Source organism: Oncorhynchus masou, chromosome 7, assembly GCF_036934945.1.
Source record: "Oncorhynchus masou masou isolate Uvic2021 chromosome 7, UVic_Omas_1.1, whole genome shotgun sequence".
Classification (NCBI taxonomy): Eukaryota; Metazoa; Chordata; class Actinopteri; order Salmoniformes; family Salmonidae; genus Oncorhynchus; species Oncorhynchus masou.
Window position 1 is genome coordinate 13,175,544 of NC_088218.1, and position 24,426 is coordinate 13,199,969.

Here is a 24,426-nt window from a genome sequence, read left to right on the forward strand (position 1 = left end):
CTGGAGGATAATGCTTCTCTGATACTGTAGGATAATGCTTCTCTGATACTGGAGGATAATGCTTCTCTGATACTGGAGGATAATGCTTCTCTGATACTGGAGGATAATGCTTCTCTGATACTGGAGGATAATGCTTCTCTGATACTGGAGGATAATGCTTCTCTGATACTGGATGATAATGTTTCTCTGATACTGGAGGATAATGCTTCTCTGATACTGGAGGATAATGCTTCTCTGATACTGGAGGATAATGCTTCTCTGATACTGGAGGATAATGCTTCTCTGATACTTGAGGATAATGCTTCTCTGATACGGGAGGATAATGCTTCTCTGATACGGGAGGATAATGCTTCTCTGATACTGGAGGATAATGCTTCTCTGATACTGGAGGATAATGCTTCTCTGATACTGGAGGATAATGCTTCTCTGATACTGGAGGATAATGCTTCTCTGATACAGGAGGATAATGCTTCTCTGATACTGTTCCATTACTCCTAGTTGGAATCCTTTTCTTTGTTTTTCCTCATTTGTGTCACATTCTTGTCTGTCACATTGTTCAGTTTGTGTCGATGTTACGATTACAGCCAGTTTGACTTAAATGTTTGTGTTGTCAGGGGGACTGTGTTAATAGGGGATACGTGGCACAAACCCAGGGCTGAAATACAGACCTTCTAAGGACTTTTGTTCTCCTCTAAGACCTCATTAGTCAATGGATTTGTCTCTTGGCAAATGAATTAACTTTTTTTTTTGATGCAAATCAAGCTATTTATTTCATTGAAATATATGCTATGTTGAAAGTTTGAGTATAAAGTAGTCAATTGAAATAGTAGTCTTCATAGCCAATGAATTGTTTGAAACTCATCTATTACAATGTAATACATAGTATGTAAACTGACAGGCTCCTTAGGTTCTGATGCCACAACTCCCATATTAAACTGGGATAAAGGTGTTTTGATGAGTTGAGAGAAACTTGGCACAGTTTATCTAAGTAACTTATTTAAGTCCCCTGACTCTAACTTCCTCTGATGTCTTTCTGCAAGACTACCTGATCACACCTTTTGAATGTTGAACTATTTATGTTTAGGTTTCACCAATGATCATTTCCAGGACGATTCAAGACTCCTTAGAGGTACTCTCATTCCCCCAGACACTTACCCCTACTTGTGTCAGCAACTAACCACACCCAGCCACACCCAGCCACAACCTGACACAACCAGCCAGAATTAACCACAACCAGCTATAACTAACCACACCCAGCCACAACCTGACACATCCAGGCACACTCAGCCACAACCAGCCACACCCAGCCACAACCTGACACATCCAGGCACACTCAGCCACAACCAGCCACTCCCAGCCACAACTAACCACAACCAGCCACAACCTGACACAACCAGCCACAACTAACCACAACCAGCCACAACCTGACACAACCAGCCACAACTAACCACAACCAGCCACTCCCAGCCACAACTAACCACAACCAGCCACAACCTGACACAACCAGCCACAACTAACCACACCCAGCCACACTCAGCCACAACCTGACACAACCAGCCACAACCTGACACATCCAGCCACACCCAGCCACAACCTGACACAACCAGCCACACCCAGCCACAACCTGACACAACCAGCCACAACTAACCACAACCAGCCACTCCCAGCCACAACTAACCACAACCAGCCACAAACTGACACAACCTGACACAACCAGCCACACCCAGCCACACCCAGCCACAACCTGACACAACCAGCCACAACTAACCACAACCAGCCACACCCAGCCACAACCTGACACACCCAGCCACACCCAGCCACAACCTGACACAACCAGCCTCACCCAGCTGCAACCAGCCACACCCAGCCACAACCAGCCTCACCCAGCCACAACCAGCCACAACCAGCCGCACCATCCGTGCTACTCTAGAGAGAGACAGCGAGAGTCGGAGACAGACGGAGACAGACGGAGAGAGACGGAGAGAGACGGAGAGAGACAGAGTGAGACAGAGAAGCAGAGAAGCAGAGAGACATAGAAGCAGAGACAGAGAAGCAAAGACAGAGAGAGAGAGAGGGAGAGAGAAGCAGAGGAGCAGAGACAGAGAAGCAGAGAGAGAGAAGCAGAGAGAGAGAGAAGCAGAGGAGCAGGGACAGAAGCAGAGACAGAGAAGCAGAGAGAGAGAGAAGCAGAGGAGCAGAGAGAGAGAAGTAGAGAGAGAGAAGCAGAGAGAGAGAGAAGCAGGGGAGTAGAGACAGAGAAGCAGAGAGAGAGAGAGAAGCAGAGAGAGAGGAGCAGAGACAGAGAAGCAGAGAGAGATAGAAGCAGGGGAGTAGAGACAGAGAAGCAGAGAGAGAGAAAAGCAGAGGGAGAGAGAAGCAGGGGAGCAGAGAGAGAGAAGTAGAGAGAGAGAATCAGAGAGAGAGAGAAGCAGGGGAGTAGAGACAGAGAAGCAGAGAGAGAGAGGAGCAGAGACAGAGAAGCAGAGAGAGATAGAAGCAGGGGAGTAGAGACAGAGAAGCAGAGAGAGAGAAAAGCAGAGGGAGAGAGAAGCAGGGGAGCAGAGACAGAGAAGCAGAGAGAGAGAGAAGCAGAGGAGCAGAGACAGAGAAGCAGAGAGACAGAGAAACAGAGAGAGAGAGAGAAGCAGAGAGAGAGAGAAGCAGAGAGAGAGAAGCAGAGGAGCAGAGAGAGAGAAGTAGAGAGAGAGAGAATCAGAGAGAGAGAAGCAGAGGAGCAGAGACAGAGAAGCAGAGAGAGAGAAGCAAAGACAGAGAGAGAGAGAGAGAGAGAGAGAGAGAGAGAGAAGCAGAGGAGCAGAGACAGAGAAGCAGAGAGAGAGAGAAGCAGAGAGAGAGAGAAGCAGGGGAGCAGAGACAGAGAAGCAGAGAGAGAAGCAGAGAGAGAGAAGCAGAGGAGCAGAGACAGAGATGCAGAGAGACAGAGAAGCAGAGAGAGAGAAGCAGAGAGAGAGAGAAGCAGAGGAGCAGAGAGAGAGAAGTAGAGAGAGAGAAGCAGAGGAGCAGAGAGAGAGAAGCAGAGAGAGAGAGAGAAAGAGACAGAGACAGAGAGAGAAGCAGAGGATCAGAGGATCAGAGAAGCAGAGAGAGAGAGAGGGAGAAGCAGAGGAGCAGAGACAGAGAAGCAGAGAGAGAGAGAAGCAGAGAGAGAGAGAAGCAGGGGAGCAGAGACAGAGAAGCAGAGACAGAGAAGCAGAGTGAGAGAAGCAGAGTGAGAGAAGCAGAGAGAGAGAGAAGCAGAGGAGCAGAGAGAGAGAAGCAGAGAGAGAGAGAATTGAGAAGCAGAGAGAGAGAGAGAAGCAGAGGAGCAGAGACAGAGAAGCAGAGAGAGAGAAGCAAAGAGAGAGAGAAGCAGAGAGAGAGAGAAGCAGGGGAGTAGAGACAGTGAAGCAGAGGGGGAGAGAAGCAGAGAGAGTGAAGCAGGGGAGCAGAGACAGAGAAGCAGCGAGATAGAGAAGCAGAGAGACAGAGAAGTAGAGAGAGAGAGAGGAGCAGAGACAGAAAAGCAGAGAGAAGCAGAGAGAGAGAGGCAGAGAAGCAGAGAGAGAGTGACAGAGAAGCAGAGAGAAAGAGACAGAGAAGCAGAGAGAAAAAGACAGAGAAGCAAAGAGAGAGAGACAGAGAAGCAGAGAGAGAGAGAAGCAGAGAGAGAGATAGTAGAGGGTGGAAAGGGGTCTTGTGTTTGCCAGCGTTATAGTCCAATTACAGAGAACATCCAGACTGACTTATCATAGTGAGGTGATGAGAGGGCTTTGTTCTCCATGCTCCTGCTAATCAGACTGCTCTCTTGCTCTTCTCTATCCCCAGGGGCTCAGCTGAGCATAAGGCATAAAAGAGAAAAGCCCTTTTGAGTTTTAACCTCCCCAAGGGTTGGAGGGAGACAAGAAGGAGAGAGACGGATGGCGAGGGAGATGTAGAGGGGTGCATAAGGAGATGGAGAGAGAGTGAGGGAGAAAGGGAGATGGAGAGATGGAAAGAGGGAGAGTGAGAGAGAGATCAAGAAAGAGAGAGAGAGAGATGGCCAGCTCTGTTGGCTCAGAGAGCAGCACCTCTCACAGTAGGGGCTCTTTGATTAGAAAGGGAAGCTTAGTTAATACTGTCAACCTGTAGTGGAAAAGTCTTTGTTTCTGACAGGACCCCAGCAGCCTCACTAACAGCAGACTTTAGCAGCCTCTACTCTTCTGGCATGTATGGGACACGCACAATGGCTACATTTGGCTCGATGACTGTTACAAATGAGGAACACTGTTTAGAAAGGGCAGCTTGTATAGTGTGTTTCCCTACACACACACACACACACAAACACATAGTAGCCGCACACACACGCACGCACAGACACACACAAACACACACACACACACACACACACACACACACACACACACACACAGATCAATTTCTCTCATATTGTTATCACTTTGAGTTATTATTGTGACTCAGTAGGTCTCTAATAGCCATTATATCGGCAGTTTAGAACATACAGTTTAACAAGGTTATGGGTCTGATAGGTCAATGTATTGTCTGATGTCAGTGTGTTTAACAAGGCTATGGGTCTGATAGGTCAATGTATTGTCTGATGTCAGTGTGTTTAACAAGGCTAATGGTCTGATAGGTCAATGTATTGTCTGATGTCAGTGTGTTTAACAAGGCTATGGGTCTGATAGGTCAATGTATTGTCTGATGTCAGTGTGTTTAACAAGGCTATGGGTCTGATAGGTCAATGTATTGTCTGATGTCAGTGTGTTTAACAAGGCTATGGGTCTGATAGGTCAATGTATTGTCTGATGTCAGTGTGTTTAACAAGGCTATGGGTCTAATAGGTCAATGTATTGTCTGATGTCAGTGTGTTTAACAAGGCTATGGGTCTGATAGGTCAATGTATTGTCTGATGTCAGTGTGTTTAACAAGGCTAATGGTCTGATAGGTCAATGTATTGTCTGATGTCAGTGTGTTTAACAAGGCTATGGGTCTGATAGGTCAATGTATTGTCTGATGTCAGTGTGTTTAACAAGGCTATGGGTCTAATAGGTCAATGTATTGTCTGATGTCAGTGTGTTTAACAAGGCTACGGGTCTGATAGGTCAATGTATTGTCTGATGTCAGTGTGTTTAACAAGGCTATGGGTCTGATAGGTCAATGTATTGTCTGATGTCAGTGTGTTTAACAAGGCTATGGGTCTGATAGGTCAATGTATTGTCTGATGTCAGTGTGTTTAACAAGGCTAATGGTCTGATAGGTCAATGTATTGTCTGATGTCAGTGTGTTTAACAAGGCTATGGGTCTGATAGGTCAATGTATTGTCTGATGTCAGTGTGTTTAACAAGGCTATGGGTCTGATAGGTCAATGTATTGTCTGATGTCAGTGTGTTTAACAAGGCTATGGGGTCTGATAGGTCAATGTATTGTCTGATGTCAGTGTGTTTAACAAGGCTATGGGGTCTGATAGGTCAATGTATTGTCTGATGTCAGTGTGTTTAACAAGGCTAATGGTCTGATAGGTCAATGTATTGTCTGATGTCAGTGTGTTTAACAAGGCTATGGGTCTGATAGGTCAATGTATTGTCTGATGTCAGTGTGTTTAACAAGGCTATGGGTCTGATAGGTCAATGTATTGTCTGATGTCAGTGTGTTTAACAAGGCTATGGGTCTGATAGGTCAATGTATTGTCTGATGTCAGTGTGTTTAACAAGGCTATGGGGTCTGATAGGTCAATGTATTGTCTGATGTCAGTGTGTTTAACAAGGCTATGGGTCTGATAGGTCAATGTATTGTCTGATGTCAGTGTGTTTAACAAGGCTAATGGTCTGATAGGTCAATGTATTGTCTGATGTCAGTGTGTTTAACAAGGCTATGGGTCTGATAGGTCAATGTATTGTCTGATGTCAGTGTGTTTAACAAGGCTAATGGTCTGATAGGTCAATGTATTGTCTGATGTCAGTGTGTTTAACAAGGCTATGGGTCTGATAGGTCAATGTATTGTCTGATGTCAGTGTGTTTAACAAGGCTATGGGTCTGATATGTTGTCTTATTGTCTGATGTCAGTGTGTTTAACAAGGCTATGGGTCTGATAGGTCAATGTATTGTCTGATGTCAGTGTGTTTAACAAGGCTATGGGTCTAATAGGTCAATGTATTGTCTGATGTCAGTGTGTTTAACAAGGCTATGGGTCTGATAGGTCAATGTATTGTCTGATGTCAGTGTGTTTAACAAGGCTATGGGGTCTGATAGGTCAATGTTTTGTCTGATGTCAGTGTGTTTAACAAGGCTATGGGTCTGATATGTTGTCTTATTGTCTGATGTCAGTGTGTTTAACAAGGCTATGGGTCTGATAGGTCAATGTATTGTCTGATGTCAGTGTGTTTAACCAGGCTATGGGTCTAATAGGTCAATGTATTGTCTGATGTCAGTGTGTTTAACAAGGCTATGGGTCTGATAGGTCAATGTATTGTCTGATGTCAGTGTGTTTAACAAGGCTATGGGGTCTGATAGGTCAATGTTTTGTCTGATGTCAGTGTGTTTAACAAGGCTATGGGTCTGATAGGTCAATGTATTGTCTGATGTGTTTAACAAGGCTAATGGTCTGATAGGTCAATGTATTGTCTGATGTCAGTGTGTTTAACAAGGCTATGGGTCTGATAGGTCAATGTATTGTCTGATGTCAGTGTGTTTAACAAGGCTATGGGTCTGATAGGTCAATGTATTGTCTGATGTCAGTGTGTTTAACAAGGCTAATGGTCTGATAGGTCAATGTATTGTCTGATGTCAGTGTGTTTAACAAGGCTATGGGGTCTGATAGGTCAATGTATTGTCTGATGTCAGTGTGTTTAACAAGGCTATGGGTCTGATAGGTCAATGTATTGTCTGATGTCAGTGTGTTTAACAAGGCTATGGGTCTGATAGGTCAATGTATTGTCTGATGTCAGTGTGTTTAACAAGGCTATGGGTCTGATAGGTCAATGTATTGTCTGATGTCAGTGTGTTTAACAAGGCTATGGGTCTGATAGGTCAATGTATTGTCTGATGTCAGTGTGTTTAACAAGGCTATGGGGTCTGATAGGTCAATGTATTGTCTGATGTCAGTGTGTTTAACAAGGCTATGGGTCTGATAGGTCAATGTATTGTCTGATGTCAGTGTGTTTAACAAGGCTATGGGTCTGATAGGTCAATGTATTGTCTGATGTCAGTGTGTTTAACAAGGCTATGGGTCTGATAGGTCAATGTATTGTCTGATGTCAGTGTGTTTAACAAGGCTATGGGTCTGATAGGTCAATGTATTGTCTGATGTCAGTGTGTTTAACAAGGCTATGGGTCTGATAGGTCAATGTATTGTCTGATGTCAGTGTGTTTAACAAGGCTATGGGGTCTGATAGGTCAATGTATTGTCTGATGTCAGTGTGTTTAACAAGGCTAATGGTCTGATAGGTCAATGTATTGTCTGATGTCAGTGTGTTTAACAAGGCTATGGGTCTGATATGTTGTCTTATTGTCTGATGTCAGTGTGTTTAACAAGGCTATGGGTCTGATAGGTCAATGTATTGTCTGATGTCAGTGTGTTTAACAAGGCTATGGGTCTAATAGGTCAATGTATTGTCTGATGTCAGTGTGTTTAACAAGGCTATGGGTCTGATAGGTCAATGTATTGTCTGATGTCAGTGTGTTTAACAAGGCTATGGGTCTGATATGTTGTCTTATTGTCTGATGTCAGTGTGTTTAACAAGGCTATGGGTCTGATAGGTCAATGTATTGTCTGATGTCAGTGTGTTTAACAAGGCTATGGGTCTAATAGGTCAATGTATTGTCTGATGTCAGTGTGTTTAACAAGGCTATGGGTCTGATAGGTCAATGTTTTGTCTGATGTCAGTGTGTTTAACAAGGCTATGGGTCTGATATGTTGTCTTATTGTCTGATGTCAGTGTGTTTAACAAGGCTATGGGTCTGATAGGTCAATGTATTGTCTGATGTCAGTGTGTTTAACAAGGCTATGGGTCTAATAGGTCAATGTATTGTCTGATGTCAGTGTGTTTAACAAGGCTATGGGTCTGATAGGTCAATGTTTTGTCTGATGTCAGTGTGTTTAACAAGGCTATGGGTCTGATATGTTGTCTTATTGTCTGATGTCAGTGTGTTTAACAAGGCTATGGGTCTGATAGGTCAATGTATTGTCTGATGTCAGTGTGTTTAACAAGGCTATGGGTCTAATAGGTCAATGTATTGTCTGATGTCAGTGTGTTTAACAAGGCTATGGGTCTGATAGGTCAATGTTTTGTCTGATGTCAGTGTGTTTAACAAGGCTATGGGTCTGATATGTTGTCTTATTGTCTGATGTCAGTGTGTTTAACAAGGCTATGGGTCTGATAGGTCAATGTATTGTCTGATGTCAGTGTGTTTAACAAGGCTATGGGTCTAATAGGTCAATGTATTGTCTGATGTCAGTGTGTTTAACAAGGCTATGGGTCTGATAGGTCAATGTATTGTCTGATGTCAGTGTGTTTAACAAGGCTATGGGGTCTGATAGGTCAATGTTTTGTCTGATGTCAGTGTGTTTAAGGTCAAGGCTATGGGTCTGATAGGTCAATGTATTGTCTGATGTGTTTAACAAGGCTAATGGTCTGATAGGTCAATGTATTGTCTGATGTCAGTGTGTTTAACAAGGCTATGGGTCTGATAGGTCAATGTATTGTCTGATGTCAGTGTGTTTAACAAGGCTATGGGTCTGATAGGTCAATGTATTGTCTGATGTCAGTGTGTTTAACAAGGCTAATGGTCTGATAGGTCAATGTATTGTCTGATGTCAGTGTGTTTAACAAGGCTATGGGGTCTGATAGGTCAATGTATTGTCTGATGTCAGTGTGTTTAACAAGGCTATGGGTCTGATAGGTCAATGTATTGTCTGATGTCAGTGTGTTTAACAAGGCTATGGGTCTGATAGGTCAATGTATTGTCTGATGTCAGTGTGTTTAACAAGGCTATGGGTCTGATAGGTCAATGTATTGTCTGATGTCAGTGTGTTTAACAAGGCTATGGGGTCTGATAGGTCAATGTATTGTCTGATGTCAGTGTGTTTAACAAGGCTATGGGTCTGATAGGTCAATGTATTGTCTGATGTCAGTGTGTTTAACAAGGCTATGGGTCTGATAGGTCAATGTATTGTCTGATGTCAGTGTGTTTAACAAGGCTATGGGTCTGATAGGTCAATGTATTGTCTGATGTCAGTGTGTTTAACAAGGCTATGGGTCTGATAGGTCAATGTATTGTCTGATGTCAGTGTGTTTAACAAGGCTATGGGTCTGATAGGTCAATGTATTGTCTGATGTCAGTGTGTTTAACAAGGCTATGGGTCTGATAGGTCAATGTATTGTCTGATGTCAGTGTGTTTAACAAGGCTATGGGGTCTGATAGGTCAATGTATTGTCTGATGTCAGTGTGTTTAACAAGGCTATGGGTCTAATAGGTCAATGTATTGTCTGATGTCAGTGTGTTTAACAAGGCTACGGGTCTGATAGGTCAATGTATTGTCTGATGTCAGTGTGTTTAACAAGGCTATGGGTCTGATAGGTCAATGTATTGTCTGATGTCAGTGTGTTTAACAAGGTTATGGGTCTGATAGGTCAATGTATTGTCTGATGTCAGTGTGTTTAACAAGGCTATGGGTCTGATAGGTCAATGTATTGTCTGATGTCAGTGTGTTTAACAAGGTTATGGGTCTGATAGGTCAATGTATTGTCTGATGTCAGTGTGTTTAACAAGGCTAATGGTCTGATAGGTCAATGTATTGTCTGATGTCAGTGTGTTTAACAAGGCTATGGGTCTGATAGGTCAATGTATTGTCTGATGTCAGTGTGTTTAACAAGGCTAATGGTCTGATAGGTCAATGTATTGTCTGATGTCAGTGTGTTTAACAAGGCTATGGGTCTGATAGGTCAATGTATTGTCTGATGTCAGTGTGTTTAACAAGGCTATGGGTCTGATAGGTCAATGTATTGTCTGATGTCAGTGTGTTTAACAAGGTTATGGGTCTGATAGGTCAATGTATTGTCTGATGTCAGTGTGTTTAACAAGGCTATGGGTCTGATAGGTCAATGTATTGTCTGATGTCAGTGTGTTTAACAAGGCTATGGGTCTGATAGGTCAATGTATTGTCTGATGTCAGTGTGTTTAACAAGGCTATGGGTCTGATAGGTCAATGTATTGTCTGATGTCAGTGTGTTTAACAAGGCTATGGGTCTGATAGGTCAATGTATTGTCTGATGTCAGTGTGTTTAACAAGGCTATGGGTCTGATAGGTCAATGTATTGTCTGATGTCAGTGTGTTTAACAAGGCTAATGGTCTGATAGGTCAATGTATTGTCTGATGTCAGTGTGTTTAACAAGGCTAATGGTCTGATAGGTCAATGTATTGTCTGATGTCAGTGTGTTTAACAAGGCTATGGGTCTGATAGGTCAATGTATTGTCTGATGTCAGTGTGTTTAACAAGGCTATGGGTCTGATAGGTCAATGTATTGTCTGATGTCAGTGTGTTTAACAAGGCTATGGGTCTGATAGGTCAATGTATTGTCTGATGTCAGTGTGTTTAACAAGGCTATGGGTCTGATAGGTCAATGTATTGTCTGATGTCAGTGTGTTTAACAAGGCTATGGGTCTGATAGGTCAATGTATTGTCTGATGTCAGTGTGTTTAACAAGGCTAATGGTCTGATAGGTCAATGTATTGTCTGATGTCAGTGTGTTTAACAAGGCTATGGGTCTGATAGGTCAATGTATTGTCTGATGTCAGTGTGTTTAACAAGGCTAATGGTCAATGTATTGTCTGATGTCAGTGTGTTTAACAAGGTTATGGGTCTGATAGGTCAATGTATTGTCTGATGTCAGTGTGTTTAACAAGGCTATGGGTCTGATAGGTCAATGTATTGTCTGATGTCAGTGTGTTTAACAAGGCTATGGGTCTGATAGGTCAATGTATTGTCTGATGTCAGTGTGTTTAACAAGGTTATGGGTCTGATAGGTCAATGTATTGTCTGATGTCAGTGTGTTTAACAAGGCTATGGGTCTGATAGGTCAATGTATTGTCTGATGTCAGTGTGTTTAACAAGGCTATGGGTCTGATAGGTCAATGTATTGTCTGATGTCAGTGTGTTTAACAAGGCTATGGGTCTGATAGGTCAATGTATTGTCTGATGTCAGTGTGTTTAACAAGGCTATGGGTCTGATAGGTCAATGTATTGTCTGATGTCAGTGTGTTTAACAAGGCTATGGGTCTGATAGGTCAATGTATTGTCTGATGTCAGTGTGTTTAACAAGGCTAATGGTCTGATAGGTCAATGTATTGTCTGATGTCAGTGTGTTTAACAAGGCTAATGGTCTGATAGGTCAATGTATTGTCTGATGTCAGTGTGTTTAACAAGGCTATGGGTCTGATAGGTCAATGTATTGTCTGATGTCAGTGTGTTTAACAAGGCTATGGGTCTAATAGGTCAATGTATTGTCTGATGTCAGTGTGTTTAACAAGGCTATGGGTCTGATAGGTCAATGTATTGTCTGATGTCAGTGTGTTTAACAAGGCTATGGGTCTGATAGGTCAATGTATTGTCTGATGTCAGTGTGTGTTTAACAAGGCTATGGGTCTGATAGGTCAATGTATTGTCTGATGTCAGTGTGTTTAACAAGGCTATGGGTCTGATAGGTCAATGTATTGTCTGATGTCAGTGTGTTTAACAAGGCTATGGGTCTGATAGGTCAATGTATTGTCTGATGTCAGTGTGTTTAACAAGGCTATGGGGTCTGATAGGTCAATGTATTGTCTGATGTCAGTGTGTTTAACAAGGCTATGGGGTCTGATAGGTCAATGTATGATGTCTGATGTCAGTGTGTTTAACAAGGCTAATGGTCTGATAGGTCAATGTATTGTCTGATGTCAGTGTGTTTAACAAGGCTATGGGTCTGATAGGTCAATGTATTGTCTGATGTCAGTGTGTTTAACAAGGCTATGGGTCTGATAGGTCAATGTATTGTCTGATGTCAGTGTGTTTAACAAGGCTATGGGTCTGATAGGTCAATGTATTGTCTGATGTCAGTGTGTTTAACAAGGCTATGGGTCTGATAGGTCAATGTATTGTCTGATGTCAGTGTGTTTAACAAGGCTATGGGTCTGATAGGTCAATGTATTGTCTGATGTCAGTGTGTTTAACAAGGCTATGGGGTCTGATAGGTCAATGTATTGTCTGATGTCAGTGTGTTTAACAAGGCTAATGGTCTGATAGGTCAATGTATTGTCTGATGTCAGTGTGTTTAACAAGGCTATGGGTCTGATAGGTCAATGTATTGTCTGATGTCAGTGTGTTTAACAAGGCTATGGGTCTGATAGGTCAATGTATTGTCTGATGTCAGTGTGTTTAACAAGGCTAATGGTCTGATAGGTCAATGTATTGTCTGATGTCAGTGTGTTTAACAAGGCTATGGGGTCTGATAGGTCAATGTATTGTCTGATGTCAGTGTGTTTAACAAGGCTATGGGTCTGATAGGTCAATGTATTGTCTGATGTCAGTGTGTTTAACAAGGCTATGGGTCTAATAGGTCAATGTATTGTCTGATGTCAGTGTGTTTAACAAGGCTATGGGTCTGATAGGTCAATGTATTGTCTGATGTCAGTGTGTTTAACAAGGCTATGGGTCTGATAGGTCAATGTATTGTCTGATGTCAGTGTGTTTAACAAGGCTATGGGTCTAATAGGTCAATGTATTGTCTGATGTGTTTAACAAGGCTATGGGTCTGATAGGTCAATGTATTGTCTGATGTCAGTGTGTTTAACAAGGCTATGGGTCTGATAGGTCAATGTATTGTCTGATGTCAGTGTGTTTAACAAGGCTATGGGTCTGATAGGTCAATGTATTGTCTGATGTCAGTGTGTTTAACAAGGTTATGGGTCCAATAGGTCAATGTATTGTCTGATGTCAGTGTGTTTAACAAGGCTATGGGTCAATAGGTCAATGTATTGTCTGATGTCAGTGTGTTTAACAAGGCTATGGGTCTGATAGGTCAATGTATTGTCTGATGTCAGTGTGTTTAACAAGGCTATGGGTCTGATAGGTCAATGTATTGTCTGATGTCAGTGTGTTTAACAAGGCTATGGGTCTGATAGGTCAATGTATTGTCTGATGTCAGTGTGTTTAACAAGGCTATGGGTCTGATAGGTCAATGTATTGTCTGATGTCAGTGTGTTTAACAAGGCTATGGGTCTGATAGGTCAATGTATTGTCTGATGTCAGTGTGTTTAACAAGGCTAATGGTCTGATAGGTCAATGTATTGTCTGATGTCAGTGTGTTTAACAAGGCTATGGGTCTGATAGGTCAATGTATTGTCTGATGTCAGTGTGTTTAACAAGGCTAATGGTCTGATAGGTCAATGTATTGTCTGATGTCAGTGTGTTTAACAAGGCTATGGGTCTGATAGGTCAATGTATTGTCTGATGTCAGTGTGTTTAACAAGGCTGATAGGGGTCTGATAGGTCAATGTATTGTCTGATGTCAGTGTGTTTAACAAGGCTATGGGTCTGATAGGTCAATGTATTGTCTGATGTCAGTGTGTTTAACAAGGCTATGGGTCTGATAGGTCAATGTATTGTCTGATGTCAGTGTGTTTAACAAGGCTATGGGTCTGATAGGTCAATGTATTGTCTGATGTCAGTGTGTTTAACAAGGCTAATGGTCTGATAGGTCAATGTATTGTCTGATGTCAGTGTGTTTAACAAGGCTATGGGTCTAATAGGTCAATGTATTGTCTGATGTCAGTGTGTTTAACAAGGCTATGGGTCTGATAGGTCAATGTATTGTCTGATGTCAGTGTGTTTAACAAGGTTATGGGTCCAATAGGTCAATGTATTGTCTGATGTCAGTGTGTTTAACAAGGTTATGGGTCCAATAGGTCAATGTATTGTCTGATGTCAGTGTGTTTAACAAGGCTATGGGTCTGATAGGTCAATGTATTGTCTGATGTCAGTGTGTTTAACAAGGCTATGGGTCTGATAGGTCAATGTATTGTCTGATGTCAGTGTGTTTAACAAGGCTATGGGTCTGATAGGTCAATGTATTGTCTGATGTCAGTGTGTTTAACAAGGCTATGGGTCTGATAGGTCAATGTATTGTCTGATGTCAGTGTGTTTAACAAGGCTATGGGTCTGATAGGTCAATGTATTGTCTGATGTCAGTGTGTTTAACAAGGCTAATGGTCTGATAGGTCAATGTATTGTCTGATGTCAGTGTGTTTAACAAGGCTATGGGTCTGATAGGTCAATGTATTGTCTGATGTCAGTGTGTTTAACAAGGCTAATGTTTAACAAGGCTATGGGTCTGATAGGTCAATGTATTGTCTGATGTCAGTGTGTTTAACAAGGCTATGGGTCTGATAGGTCAATGTATTGTCTGATGTCAGTGTGTTTAACAAGGCTATGGGTCTGATAGGTCAATGTATTGTCTGATGTCAGTGTGTTTAACAAGGCTATGGGTCTGATAGGTCAATGTATTGTCTGATGTCAGTGTGTTTAACAAGGCTATGGGTCTGATAGGTCAATGTATTGTCTGATGTCAGTGTGTTTAACAAGGCTATGGGTCTGATAGGTCAATGTATTGTCTGATGTCAGTGTGTTTAACAAGGCTAATGGTCTGATAGGTCAATGTATTGTCTGATGTCAGTGTGTTTAACAAGGCTATGGGTCTGATAGGTCAATGTATTGTCTGATGTCAGTGTGTTTAACAAGGCTAATGGTCTGATAGGTCAATGTATTGTCTGATGTCAGTGTGTTTAACAAGGCTAATGGTCTGATAGGTCAATGTATTGTCTGATGTCAGTGTGTTTAACAAGGCTATGGGTCTGATAGGTCAATGTATTGTCTGATGTCAGTGTGTTTAACAAGGCTACGGGTCTGATAGGTCAATGTATTGTCTGATGTCAGTGTGTTTAACAAGGCTATGGGGTCTGATAGGTCAATGTATTGTCTGATGTCAGTGTGTTTAACAAGGCTATGGGTCTGATAGGTCAATGTATTGTCTGATGTCAGTGTGTTTAACAAGGCTATGGGTCTGATAGGTCAATGTATTGTCTGATGTCAGTGTGTTTAACAAGGCTATGGGTCTGATATGTTGTCTTATTTTCTGATGTTAGTGTGTTTTGTGTTTGTTGACTTATTTCTCATTCTCTCTGTTTTTCTCAATATTGGATGTTTTTACATGTAAAATGCTCTATATGATGCATTAGATGTATAGACTCCCATTGAAATATCCTATTTAGCTCGTCAAACTCAATAAATAACCATAGCAGGCAGCATCAACCAGTGGATGATAGACCATGTTTTACATACTATACATACAGACTAGAATATCTATATATATATATATATATATATATGATACATTTATATTATATACTATTATATATTGTGTTATTATTTCATACTGTAACTTCATATCATTCTTGCCTCTCTTTCTTTCTCTCTCGTTCTCACCTCTCTCTGTATATCTGTATCTCTCCCTCCCCTCTCCCTCCCTCCCCTCTCCCTCTGTATCCCTCTCCTTCCCTACCCTCTCTCTGTATCCATCTCCTTCCCTCCCTTCTCTCTGTATCCCTCTCATTCCCTCCCTTCTCTCTGTATCCCTCTCATTCCCTCCCTTCTCTCTGTATCCCTCTCATTCCCTCCCCTCCCTCTGTATCCCTCTCATTCCCTCCCCTCCCTCTGTATCCCTCTCATTCCCTCCCTTCTCTCTGTATCCATCTCCTTCCCTCCCTTCTCTCTGTATCCCTCTCATTCCCTCCCTTCTCTCTGTATCCCTCTCATTCCCTCCCTTCTCTCTGTATCCCTCTCATTCCCTCCCTTCTCTCTGTATCCCTCTCATTCCCTCCCCTCCCTCTGTATCCCTCTCCTTCCCTACCTTCTCTCTGTATCCCTCTCATTCCCTCCCTTCTCTCTGTATCCTTCTCATTCCCTCCCCTTTCTCTGTATCCCTCTCATTCCCTCCCTTCTCTATGTATCCCTCTCATTCCCTCCCCTCCCTCTGTATCCCTCTCATTCCCTCCCTTCTCTCTGTATCCCTCTCATTCCCTCCCCTCCCTCTGTATCCCTCTCCTTCCCTCCTTTCTCTCTGTATCCCTCTCATTCCCTCCCTTCTCTCTGTATCCCTTTCATTCCCTCCCCTCCTTCTGTATCCCTCTCCTTCCCACCTTTCTCTCTGTATCCCTCTCCCTCCCTCCCTTCCCTCTGTATCCTTCTCCTTCCCTCCCTTCACTCTGTATCCCTCTCCTTCCCTCCCTTCTCTCTGTATCCCTCTCCTTCCCTCCTTTCTCTCTCTGTATCCCTCTCCTTCCCTCCTTTCTCTCTCTGTATCCCTCTCCTTCCCTCCTTTCTCTCTCTGTATTCCTCTCCGTCCCTCCCTTCTATCTCTGTATCCCTCTCCTTCCCTCCTTCCCTCTCTGTATCCCTCTCCTTCCCTCCCTTCTCTCTGTATCCCTCTCCTTCCCTCCCCTCTCTCTCTGTATCCCTCTCATTCCCTCCCCTCTCTCTCTCTGTATCCCTCACCTTCCCTCCCCTCTCTCTCTGTATCCCTCTCCTTCCCTCCCCTCTCTCTCTCTCTGTATCCCTCTCCTTCCATCCCCTCTCTCTCTGTATCCCTCTCATTCCCTCCCCTCTCTCTCTCTCTCTCTCTGTATCCCTCTCCTTCCCTCCCCTCTCTCTCTGTATCCCTCTCATTCGCTCCCGTCTCTTTCTCTGTATCCCTCTCCTTCCCTCCCCCTCTCTCTCTGTATCCCTCTCATTCCCTCCCCCTCTCTCTCTCTGTATCCCTCTCCTTCCCTCCCTTCTCTCTCTGTATCCCTCTCCTTCCCTCCCTTCTCTCTCTGTATCCCTCTCCTTCCCTCCCTTCTTTCTCTGTATCCCTCTCATTCCCTCCCCTCTCTCTCTCTCTCTGTATCCCTCTCCTTCCCTCCCCTCTCTCTCTGTATCCCTCTCATTCGCTCCCGTCTCTTTCTCTGTATCCCTCTCCTTCCCTCCCCTCTCTCTCTGTATCCCTCTCATTCCCTCCCCTCTCTCTCTCTGTATCCCTCTCCTTCCCTCCCTTCTTTCTCTGTATCCCTCTCCTTCCCTCCCTTCTCTCTCTGTATCCCTCTCCTTCCCTCCCTTCTCTCTCTGTATCCCTCTCCTTCCCTCCCTTCTTTCTCTGTATCCCTCTCATTCCCTCCCCTCTCTCTCTCTGTATCCCTCTCATTCCCTCCCCTCTCTCTCTCTGTATCCCTCTCCTTCCCTCCCTTCTTTCTCTGTATCCCTCTCCTTCCCTCCCTTCTCTCTCTGTATCCCTCTCCTTCCCTCCCTTCTCTCTCTGTATCCCTCTCCTTCCCTCCCTTCTTTCTCTGTATCCCTCTCATTCCCTCCCTTCTCTATGTATCCCTCTCATTCCCTCCCCTCCCTCTGTATCCCTCTCATTCCCTCCCTTCTCTCTGTATCCCTCTCATTCCCTCCCCTCCCTCTGTATCCCTCTCCTTCCCTCCTTTCTCTCTGTATCCCTCTCATTCCCTCCCTTCTCTCTGTATCCCTTTCATTCCCTCCCCTCCTTCTGTATCCCTCTCCTTCCCACCTTTCTCTCTGTATCCCTCTCCCTCCCTCCCTTCCCTCTGTATCCTTCTCCTTCCCTCCCTTCACTCTGTATCCCTCTCCTTCCCTCCCTTCTCTCTGTATCCCTCTCCTTCCCTCCTTTCTCTCTCTGTATCCCTCTCCTTCCCTCCTTTCTCTCTCTGTATCCCTCTCCTTCCCTCCTTTCTCTCTCTGTATTCCTCTCCGTCCCTCCCTTCTATCTCTGTATCCCTCTCCTTCCCTCCTTCCCTCTCTGTATCCCTCTCCTTCCCTCCCTTCTCTCTGTATCCCTCTCCTTCCCTCCCCTCTCTCTCTGTATCCCTCTCATTCCCTCCCCTCTCTCTCTCTGTATCCCTCACCTTCCCTCCCCTCTCTCTCTGTATCCCTCTCATTCGCTCCCGTCTCTTTCTCTGTATCCCTCTCCTTCCCTCCCCTCTCTCTCTGTATCCCTCTCATTCCCTCCCCTCTCTCTCTCTGTATCCCTCTCCTTCCCTCCCTTCTCTCTCTGTATCCCTCTCCTTCCCTCCCTTCTCTCTCTGTATCCCTCTCCTTCCCTCCCTTCTTTCTCTGTATCCCTCTCATTCCCTCCCCTCTCTCTCTCTCTGTATCCCTCTCCTTCCCTCCCCTCTCTCTGTATCCCTCTCATTCGCTCCCGTCTCTTTCTCTGTATCCCTCTCCTTCCCTCCCCTCTCTCTCTGTATCCCTCTCATTCCCTCCCCTCTCTCTCTCTGTATCCCTCTCCTTCCCTCCCTTCTTTCTCTGTATCCCTCTCCTTCCCTCCCTTCTCTCTCTGTATCCCTCTCCTTCCCTCCCTTCTCTCTCTGTATCCCTCTCCTTCCCTCCCTTCTTTCTCTGTATCCCTCTCATTCCCTCCCCCTCTCTCTCTCTGTATCCCTCTCATTCCCTCCCTCTCTCTCTCTGTATCCCTCTCCTTCCCTCCCTTCTCTCTCTGTATCCCTCTCCTTCCCTCCCTTCTCTCTCTGTATCCCTCTCCTTCCCTCCCTTCTCTCTCTGTATCCCTCTCATTCCCTCCCCTCTCTCTCTGTATCCCTCTCCTTCCCTCCCTTCTTTCTCTGTATCCCTCTCCTTCCCTCCCTTCTCTCTCTGTATCCCTCTCCTTCCCTCCCTTCTTTCTCTGTATCCCTCTCCTTCCCTCCCTTCTCTCTCTGTATCCCTCTCCTTCCCTCCCTTCTCTCTCTGTATCCCTCTCCTTCCCTCCCTCCTCTCTCTCTGTATCCCTCTCCCTCCCTCCCCTCTCTCTTTGTATCCCTCTCCTTCCCTCCCTTCTCTCTCTGTATGCCTCTCCTTCCCTCTCTCCAGCCTATATCGAGGACGTGGCGCGCTGTGTGGACCAATCCAAGCGCCTCATCATTGTCATGACACCCAATTATGTGGTGCGGCGGGGTTGGAGTATCTTCGAGCTGGAGACCCGCCTCCGGAACATGCTGGTCACCGGGGAGATCAAGGTGATTCTGATTGAGTGTGCCGAGCTTCATGGCATCATGAACTACCAGGAAGTGGAAGCGCTCAAACACACCATCAAGATGCTGACCGTCATCAAGTGGCGTGGCCCCAAGAGCAACAAGCTCAGCTCCAACTTCTGGAAACACTTGCAGTACGAGATGCCCTTCAAGCACATGGAGCCCATCATCAGCAATGAGCAGGTGCTGGACGTCAGCGAGCAGGGCACTTTCGGTGAGCTCCAGACCGTCTCCGCCATCTCCATGGCAGCCGCCACCTCCACCGCCATGGCCACGGCTCACCCGGACTTGCGGAGCACCTTCCACAACTCCACTGTCAACTACCACACCCAGATGAGGCAGCAGAAACATTACTACCGCAGCTACGAGTACGACATGGCCCCCAGCGGCAGCCTGCCTCCCCTCTCCACCCTGGGTAACCAGCACACCTACTGCAACATCCCTATGACTCTGATCAACGGACAGAGGCCCCACGGCCAGGCCAGGACACCCAGAGAACAGAGCATCGAGGAGGCACACGCCAATAACGCCATGCTACCGCTGCTGCCACGCGAGACCAGTATATCCAGTGTCATCTGGTGACAGCACCAGGCTGGCATAGGGACAGATGGGATATATTGTATGTAGAGGGAGAACTAGCTGGCAGAGTGTGCGGTGGTGGTGGCGGTGGAGGGGGTGTTGCTACGGAGACCGTTAGTGGACTAGAGACAGCTGCTGTGGAATTTGCACCAGGATTCACAGGGGGAAATCACCAACACAGGACAAGTCATTCCATCAGACTCAGACCACATTTGTTTGACAAGGACTAAGGAGGATTTGGCGTGAAAAGGAGAACCCGTTTGGTTTGAAATGCCTGTACACACAGACACCAACGCCGATGTTCACTTTCCCAGAAACTCAAGGAATACAGGGTCTTGTACATATATTTTATATTTCTTTATAGCGTCAGTATTTTTCTGTTGTTTTTCTTTGACCTTTCATTCACCAGTTTTTATCATCAAATTTCTACGTCTGTTTTGATTTATGGTTTGAATTTGTTTGTATTTCGGTATGAAAGTGAAACGATGGTCTGTGAGGTCTGAGGGCTGAACTGTTGTAATTTTGATCTGGACTGGTGGTTGTACTGGTGGTTTGAACTCTTTGTTTTTGAACAGTTATGACATTGTAGCGGGAAAGTTTTGATGTTTCATTCGAAAGAAAATGTCCTGGTTACATAGATGGAATCTTCTTTTATTTGGGACTCTTATTAAACAAAACTAGATTATGCAACAGATGAAGAGGCCTGGGAGTATGCAAGATATGAATAGATGAACCGACCCATCAGGACACTATAGAGACTGGTGCTAGACTTGGTGTGCAAGTATTGCAGCTCTCGCAAACATAGTGACATGCTCTTTTGAAAAGACAGCCTTTCTGTTCAGCTTAACAGAAACATATATCACCCTAAAAACAACTATCTGTATTATTTTATGAGAAAGTATATTTTTGTAACAAAAATATTTGCTTGGAAGTACATACTTATTCACATTTCATCCCACTAATGACAGAAATAGAGTAACATGCATTCTGTTTTCTACATTATTTTGCTATGCAGTTCCCAAATTGCATAGCAGACAAAGTGGATGTTTGAGTCCTTCACTAAATGTCTTATCTTAGTGGAAAGATGAAAAAATATAAAATCATTTGAGATGTTTTCATCAAGTCCTAATATCATTGTTGGGTGGGGGGATATATATTTGTGTTTCGAAGACTTTTCCATAACAGAGGAGTGTGCATAGTAACTAGATGTTTTCAACCTATGATATATGTCAATGTATTTGAAAAGAAGAAACACTGTTCACACTCGAAAACGTTCATCAAAGCAGATTGGTGAGAAGCATCTTCATTTCCCCACTGCACACGAATACCAGATAACCTCCACGTAGTGCCTCCCTGATTTCTATGGAGAAGGACAGCAGCCATTTTGAAAAGACGACACACTGAACACAGTTGACTTCCAAGATATGTTCAGTGTGTTGTTGTCATATGTTCCTAGAAGAAGAAATGTCTAGCATACCATGTGACAGTCTGTCAAACGGACCAAAATACAGGAGCAAATCATTGAGTTCCACCCAAGAGAAATGTATCTCCACACACAGTGACAAATAAATGCACATCCATTTTGATTCCTCTGAAATTCAACTTAAACCCCTTCAAATATCCAATGGTCCGTAGTGGTACGGGAAAAGGCAAGATTATCCTCATTATTCTTCAAGCAAGTGAGACCAAAGCTAAAATTGTGCTTGTGAAGAAAAAAGATCTGAAATCCACACCACATGATCCACATTAGGGCTTGTTTTATGGCTTGTTTTAGGGCTTTACCAAGTTTTTTGGTTAGTTTCTGATTGGCCAACATATGATGTCATGAAGTCCAGTTAAGCAACAATAAGAGCTACTCAAAGACCCCAACGTTGTTTTTTACCAGGACTTGATAAAGCTGGTTGGGAGGCGCTTTAGTGGGGAGATTAGGCCTGTGTTGGGTCCGTCCTGACACAACGCATGTCCCTATACCATTGCCGTGGTTACACTGATGTAAACAGTCTCCAAGGGAACCTCAGAAAGAAAGAAAGTGAGAGACTGTGCTCTCATACAATCCACAATCATTTCATACATAGTTCTTGCGAGGCTAGCCCTATGAAGTAAGATACGATCATTTACAGGATCTGACACGGGTGTTCGACACACTGTAATATCTGATATCGTAACATTGTTTTATTGATACTTCATAGTGCTAGCAGCTTCTAAACAGAAACAGTGAGGCAGTGTATTCAGTCCCTTGTAGTGCCACACATTATGCACAGTATTAACCTATACACAACGAGTCTGTAAGAGATGTCTATGTCCCCCTCGGTCTGCAAAAATTATTGTTTTTTCAATTTCCCTTTGGTTTAATTTTTCAAAGTGTTGGTCTCTTTCTTCAATGTACTGTACTCTGTTGGCTGCTTGTTATATCACTGAGATCAACGTCAATTTCCAACTGTCATACCTGCCTGACCCAACAGAAAACACAGTAACGTTTGATACATTCAAGACAGAGCTCCTTTAAGGTGTGGATATCTTGTATTCTATGACATTGTGTATATAAATCAAAAATGATAATAAGATGAAGACAATCTAGCCACATTCATAAAAAAATAAGTTTGCATTTTCAGAGTGAGTGGCAAACTTGTTTTATGAATCTTTCTGGTAATCATAATAATGACATTAATGATGATCATAATTAATAATATATAGCACAGAATTATTCCAGGCACTTTCACCATTTTGAGACAAGATTACGGTTCTGTTGTCTCTCCTGTTTCTGATTCATTTCGTTTTTTATTATGTACCTGCAATGTTAATTAAAGAGATACTATTATTATTAATAATAAAAACACATTTAATAATTGTTCTTTAGACCTCTCTACTTGCATCTTGACATCAACAGTCTTGTTATGATGGGACACCAAATCAAATGCTGATTGCAATTGTAGATTTTCATTTAAAGTAAATTTCACTTTTAAAAGTTAATATTCCGCCTCGTATACTCGTATTTGTGGCCAAAACATAAATTGGAGGGGGGAAAAAGCACTTAAAAAAACCCACCTCAAACTTGTATCTCAAATAGACCGTTTAAAAACTGCTTGTTTTATCCTCATAGAGCATGATGTAATCTCCCTGAGGAAGAGCTGGCCAATCAGCGGTCTAGAGGAGGGTGAGCTGGCCAATCAGCATTCTACTTGCATGAATATGTTTAATGACCGATATATACCCACACCATTCTACCATTCTGTTGTTGGGGTACACAGCACAAAAAAACTGCTTTTTAACCTATTAAATTAAAACACTTTGGAAGGAAAACTATTTAATTCTGGGTCATATTTAATAGAAATGTGGAAACACTGGGCACTTAATGAATCACTTATAATGTAGTTATGATGTAGTTCCTCTCCCATTACACGTTAATAACCATATTACAATGTCCTAACTCACATAATAAGATTTCATATTGATTACATAAGCGTCTGCTAAATTCCTACTCCACTCTTTGGTGTTGAGATATGTTGGGAAACTGTATGTTGCAGAAAAACACTGTAATCCTGAACCCCGGATAGATCCAACCGTCACTGCAATGTTGCCCCCCTGACGCTGTCTGTGACGACAGAATCCAGGCCACTATACCGGACCGCAGCAGCAGCTAAGCTTGTGATCATGTCTGTACATCACACATACACACACACACTCAAATATTGTAATTATGGATGTGTCAGTGTTCACAGGCCTTCGGACTGTACGACTTCAACCTCCCGACGTCTGCCTTCGATTCATTTCTTTCCGATTCTTCCTTTCCCCTCCTTGCCTCTTTTGACTTCACCCTTTCCCAGTCCCCTCCCACTCACAAGGCAGGCAATACGCTTGACTTCATCTTTACTAGAGGCTGTTGACCTACTAATCTCCCAGCAACCCCCCTCCAGGTCTCTGATCACTACTTTCCTTTTCTGTCTCCCTCTCCCTCTCCTCTAACCCTAGTCACTCAGCCCCTACCCAGTCAGGCTTCAAGACGGATCACTCAACTGAGACTACTCTTCCCTGTGTCACGGAGGCTATTCGCTCTGCCAAAGCTGACTCTGTCCTCTGTTCTCATCCTCCTAGATCTATCCGCTGCCTTCGACACCGTGAACCATCAGATCCTCCTCTCCACCTGTTCAAGGCTGGGCGTCTCTGCACATTCTTGGATTGCATCCTACCTGGCAGGCTGCTCCAACCATGCGACGTGGAGAGGATCGGTCTGCACAACATAATCTCACTACTGGTGTCCCCCAGGGCTCAGTTCTAGGCCCTCTCCTCTTCTCTCTACACTAAGTCACTCGGCTCCGTCATATCCTCACATGGTCTCTCCTATCATTGCTATACTTTTCTCCTTCCCCCCTTCTGACACCCAGGTGGCGACACACATCTCTGCGTGCTTGCCAGATACCTCAGCTTGGGTGTCGGCCCACCACCTCAAATTCAACCTTGACAGGACGGAGCTGCTCTTCCTCCCAGGGAAGACCTGTCCGCTCCAAGACCTCTCCGTCACAGTTCACAACTCCACGGTATCCCCTCCCAGAGTGAAAAGAACCTTGGCATGACCCTGGACAACACCCTGTCATTCTCCTGCAGGTTCCTGCTCTACAACATCTGTAGAGTACAACCCTACCTCACACAGGAAGTTACACAGGTCCTAATCCAGGCACTTGTCATCTCCCGTCTGGACTACTGCGACTCGCTGTTGGCTGTGCTCCCCGCTTGTGCCATCA

General features: G+C 44.2%; 1 protein-coding gene across 2 annotated transcripts in view; it reads left to right on the plus strand.

Moving 5' to 3' along the window:
• LOC135543308 (interleukin-1 receptor accessory protein-like 1) overlaps nucleotides 1–22,589 on the plus strand; it is a 538,127-nt gene extending 515,538 nt beyond the window's left edge. For both annotated transcript variants that reach the window (XM_064970484.1, XM_064970485.1), the window contains exons 11-12: nucleotides 1,085–1,129; nucleotides 18,948–22,589. In XM_064970484.1, coding sequence (XP_064826556.1) covers nucleotides 1,085–1,129; nucleotides 18,948–19,690 — 788 coding nt within the window. In that variant the 3' untranslated portion in view covers nucleotides 19,691–22,589. The remainder of the gene's footprint in view (nucleotides 1–1,084; nucleotides 1,130–18,947) is intronic.
• Nucleotides 22,590–24,426: the final 1,837 nt, after the last annotated feature.